The following is a 5,187-nucleotide window of genomic DNA, read 5'->3' on the forward strand; positions in this document are numbered from 1 at the left end:
CGGCTCTGGCTCTTACATTGTAGCGCAACTGTAGCACGCAAGAGCTGGAGCCGGAGGAGTAAAAAAACGAGCTTCTCCGGCTTTGGCACTGTCAGAGTCAGAGGAGCCGGAGCCGCTCGGAGCCCAACCAAACGGGCTCTTAGAACCATAGTTGTTAGAATCTACGGTTTTGCCGTACGATTATTATACTCTCTCATCTCCGTTCTCTTTTATAAGGCACACAGGCATATCAATATTTGAATTTAAAATCTTTGGCTAATACTTTGACTTACAATTTTTAATTAGTATAACGAAAACTTGATATGATAAGATTTTTAATTAAATGTGCTATCCAATATTATAAATTTATAGATATAAACAATATGTAATAAAATAAGTAATTAACTACTCCATAAATAAATATATATCTCACTTTTCGAGAAGTCACACTTTCAAGTTTGACAGAGTGAAGTGAAGTGTGGTTTATTATTATGTCATGTCAAGCTGAGTTTAATAAAAGAGAAATGGAAGGAGTACGTCTTTATGATCTTGACTAAGAAGTTTCATGCTACGATTTTGGTCACTAAATTAAGTCTATGTTATTGTGATTCTTATGTTTACGATGTCATAGTTACGATTTTACTTGTAGACCACCGAACGATTTTGACAACCTTTCTTGTAATATAAGGCGAGTGACCTGGGCTGGAGCTCAACTCCAGCTACGCCGCGACGTCGTGCTCATGACTGCATCGTCGTGTCGTTTTAATTAATTAGCCACCACCACTCCGTCCTAAAGACCCGATCAAACGTGCTAATATAACAAGCCAGTTGCAGTCGTCCTCCTCTTCTCGCAGGCCAATCAGGGCAACCAAACCCCCTGATTAGTTTAACCAGCAGCTCCGTTCCGCGCGGGGATTTAAACGCGGGAGCGAGCGAGCAGGCGCAGGCAGCAAGCAACGAACACGCGCTTGCCGCCGGCCGGCACCTTCTCGTGGGCAAGGTCGACGACGGTGCCGTGGATTCCGTTGGATCGATCGTCTTCGTCGTCATGGGTGGTGGCCGGGTGCCGGTGGCGTGCTCTGCCGTCCTCGTCCTCCTCGCCGCGGGGTGCGTGTGGGCGCCGCGGGCGGCCGCGGCGGCGCGGGAGTACGCGGCCATCTTCAACTTCGGGGACTCCCTGGTGGACGCCGGCAACCTCGTGGTGGACGGCATCCCGGACTACCTCGCCACGGCGCGCCTGCCCTACGGCATGAACTACTTCGGCTACCCCACCGGCCGCTGCTCCGACGGCCGCCTCGTCGTTGACTTCATCGGTACGCACGCGCGCATGGATACAAATACATGTTGCATTATATATTGCCACTCGTTCTAATAGCTGGCTTGGCTTGCTTGTCCTCCTGATCCGCATGCACCCGGCCGGCGATGATTGAGCAGCGCAGGAGCTGGGTGTGCCGCTACTGCCGCCGTCCAAGGCGAAGAACGCGACGTTCCACCGGGGCGCCAACTTCGCCATCACGGGCGCGACGTCCCTCGACACGCCGTTCTTCGTGGAGCGCGGGCTCGGTCAGACGGTCTGGAACTCGGGCTCGCTGCACACGCAGATCCAGTGGTTCCAGGACATGAAGCCCAAGCTCTGCACCTCCCCGGAGGAGTGCCGAGACCTGTTCCGGCGGTCGCTGTTCATCGTGGGCGAGTTCGGCGGGAACGACTACAACTCGCCGCTGTTCGCGTTCCGGCCCATGTCCGAGGCGCACGAGTTCGTGCCCCACGTGGTGGAGTCCATCGGGAAGGGAGTGGAGAAGCTCATCGCGGCGGGCGCCGTGGACCTGGTGGTGCCCGGGGTGCTCCCCATCGGCTGCTTCCCCGTGTACCTCTCCATCTTCCGCAAGCAGGCCGACGGGTACGGCGGCCGGAGCGGGTGCATCAGGGACCTCAACACGCTGTCCTGGGTGCACAACGCCGCGCTGCGCCGCAAGGTCGAGGAGCTCCGGGCGCGGCACCCCGGCGTGCGCATCGTGTACGCCGACTACTACACGCCCGCCATCCAGTTCGTCCTCCACGCCGAGAAATACGGTGAGTGTCCATTCCCATCGCCCTCTCCTGATCGATGCCGGCGTCTCCGGTGGCCCGCCCCGTCTGTGGTCACGGCAGTTTGCGTCTACGGCTGTCGCAGCGAGTTCGGTTCGTTACGGCAACGTGGACGGGCGCTGACACGTGGGACCACCACCAGTCCACGTCCCGTTTGTTTAGGAAAAAGATTTAAAACACCGAGACCGTTTCGTTGGTTCGCTTTGAAAAAAGACACGTATTTTTTAAAGGAAAAAAGGGAGGATACGCTAAGGAAGGAGAGGGGGGGGGGGGGGGGGGGGGGGGGGTACCTTTGGCTGAGAACAAGACAATTTAGAGATGAGTTCGGCTGGACTGATTTTTTACTGTTTATACTAGAAAACGCTGTTTATGCTAAAATGTTGGTAGAGAAAAACATTGTTTTGGCTAGAAAAATAAGCCGAACAAGCTGGAATTCAGTCCAGCCGAACACTCAGCTGTGTGAGCGCTTAATTAAATTAAATTAAATCAAATAAATACTCCATAGGTAGACGTAGACGACTAATTAAATCCCTGGGAATCAAAACAACTCAGCGAGAAAGCAACCACGACGCGGACGACACAGCATATAAGCAGTAGCATTCATTCATTTGATCCGGTCATGCATGTATGTAGCTGAAAAGTATGGGATCGAATAATGATTGAGCAGAAGCGGCCACGGGCACGGCCACATTTGGGCGAAACCGATGGGTCTGGCTGCTTCCATTGCTGGCTCGACGACGGCCCACGATCACCCGTAAACGGCCGGAAGCCCCGGGGCGGCACCGGTGAATCCGAGGAAAAATCCACGGTCTGACGCATTTCTGGGCGAGCAACAGATCAGGGGGTGGTTGGGTTGGGTCGATCGCGTACGATTCCTGCGCCCGTGCGTGTGTGTTGGCGAGGCCTCGTGACCTCATCGGCAAATAAGCAAGCGACTTTGAACGGGCACGCACGAGAGAATGCGCCCGTGAGTGTGTGTTGGCGAGGCCTGATCGCTGGTTGGTTTATGCGTTGATAAGCTCGATTGGTGCTGATTTATTGTGAGAGAAAAATATTGTACCATAATTGATAAGCCCTGACTGAAACCAGCCAGCGAACAGACCGACAGCAGCTGCGCGCGTGCTGGTCTCGCTCTCGCGTTATCGCGTAGGTGTTGGCCGGTGCCGCGGATCGGAGTGATGATGTATGTGACCGTGTCAATTCCCCAATAGGACGTACTCATCTCCAAAGTCTAATATACTATAACTACACTATAGTACTTAACACGCCTTTGATTAATTAGCTAGTTGCATATGCCCCCCATGTGATGTGGAAGCCGTGGACCTTTCCTGGATGGCGTACTACTCGTACTTTCCTAGCTTAGTAGAAGCCTAGAACCCCAGCCAACACACAGCAGGTTACCGTACAGTAACGCTAGGAGTATACAAATTGAACCGTGGGGCAAGGAAGGCAAGGCAACTGGAATAACTCAGGGTCTCATCAACCTCCAAACCTCAAATCAAACAAACCTCATCAAGTACAAAGGCCGAATCAAGCTTTGGAGATTCCCGTTAATAAATAACGGGACATACTCAACCGCTGCAACCTTTTCGACTTTTGTTTTCTTTTGTGATGGATCTTTTCGATCGAATTGTTCCCTATCCCTGCTCTAACCATTCAGCAATAAGCGGTGGCCATGCACGAACGATTCGCCCAACTTCGCCCCTCGTGGTAGCCTTGGAGTTGGTACGAGTTCAACTTCTACCAAAAACCAAAAAACACGCGCAAATTTAACCGTTACCAGAACATTGGCCAACGTTTCGTGAAGGGACACTCAACGCTAGTAACCGGTGCGTGCCCAGCTGTGCCCCCATATCGTCAGCACATGCATATTCCGTCACAATGTTCAGGAACGTTTGCAGTTCTGAAATACTACTAGTCTCCGGTGTGTCATACATGGCTTGGATGCCACGTCAACCGTGGCACGTACGCATCGTCAATGTTGGACGTTTAGCATAGGACAAGACAAGACAAGACGTGTAGTATATATGTACCGCCGTGATATAGTGCCGATCTGTCTGCGATGTATTGCTAATTTATTTTTGCTACATATATTGCACAATATATTTTTGCTACATGCATGTTCTGATGGACGTTTCCTTTTCTTTTTTTTTTTTGCACAGGGATGCTGAAGCAGACACCGCGGGCCTGCTGCGGTGCGCCAGGCGTGGGCGAGTACAACTTCAACCTGACGTCCAAGTGCGGCGAGCCGGGGGCGTACGCGTGCCAGGACCCCTCCAACCACTGGAGCTGGGACGGCATCCACCTCACCGAGGCCGCCTACGGCCACATCGCCAAGGGCTGGCTCTACGGGCCCTTTGCCGACCCGCCCATCCTCGACACCAAGCATCTCGGCTAACACCCATCGTCTTTTCCAGCGCCGGTCGCGACTGGCTGGCCGACAGGTACAGATTAATTCGCCTCTACGCACGGACGCCGGGACGGGGACACCGACCTGTAAATTGGTTGGTTGCTATAGAGAGAACAAAAATGAAACAGGGAGGAGGATGGCTCGCAGGCCGGCGAGCGTACAGGCCAGCGCTCTGTTCAGATTAATTCGTTTACATACACGTAGGTTGTGTTGTTTCTGTTTTGAGGATACATCGATGATGTCTGGGATTTGTTTGTCGATATTACTGCACAAGCATAGCTGTACCGCTTCTCATAGTCAAGATATATATGATACGCATCAAATCATTCTCATAGCATCAATCAAGCAAGATGCATCAAAATACAATGTCTTAGCAATGCTGCAACAAAGCACATCACAACTGAGAGTAGGGATGAAAACGGATCGAATACGGACGGATATCACCGATATTACATTTGTTTTCATATTTCTGTCCGGATTCGGATTCGAATACGGACAGTGTCAACTATGTCGGATAGGATACGATTGGATATCGACATCATAAATATACGATTTGAGTATTCAGATACGGATACGATATCGGATGTTGGATATCCGAACTCGGATACGGACAGATCTCAACCCCTCTAAACGGATTCGGTTTCGAATACGGTTGGAAAATATCCGTACCGTTTTCCCATGGCCGCGCCCCCTCCCCCATATCCGTACCG

The 5,187-nt window shown here is 51.9% G+C and overlaps 1 protein-coding gene across 1 annotated transcript; it reads left to right on the forward strand.

Moving 5' to 3' along the window:
* Nucleotides 1-813: 813 nt before the first annotated feature.
* On the forward strand, nucleotides 814-4,843 carry LOC136461557 (GDSL esterase/lipase At5g45910-like). The gene is made up of 3 exons (XM_066460834.1): nucleotides 814-1,292; nucleotides 1,414-2,052; nucleotides 4,230-4,843. Exons 1-3 carry the CDS (start codon nucleotides 1,028-1,030, stop codon nucleotides 4,463-4,465), a joined length of 1,140 nt encoding a protein of 379 aa, XP_066316931.1. The 5' UTR covers nucleotides 814-1,027; the 3' UTR covers nucleotides 4,466-4,843.
* The last annotated feature ends 344 nt before the right edge of the window (nucleotides 4,844-5,187 follow it).

Source organism: Miscanthus floridulus, chromosome 6, assembly GCF_019320115.1.
Source record: "Miscanthus floridulus cultivar M001 chromosome 6, ASM1932011v1, whole genome shotgun sequence".
Classification (NCBI taxonomy): Eukaryota; Viridiplantae; Streptophyta; class Magnoliopsida; order Poales; family Poaceae; genus Miscanthus; species Miscanthus floridulus.

Coding starts and splice junctions, on each gene's coding strand:
- LOC136461557 (XM_066460834.1), top strand. CDS start 1,028: ATGGGTGGTGGCCGGGTGCCGGTGGCGTGCTCTGCCGTCCTCGTCCTC. Junction 1,293..1,413: donor CCTCGTCGTTGACTTCATCG/GTACGCACGCGC, acceptor ATGATTGAGCAG/CGCAGGAGCTGGGTGTGCCG. Junction 2,053..4,229: donor CCTCCACGCCGAGAAATACG/GTGAGTGTCCAT, acceptor TTTTTTGCACAG/GGATGCTGAAGCAGACACCG.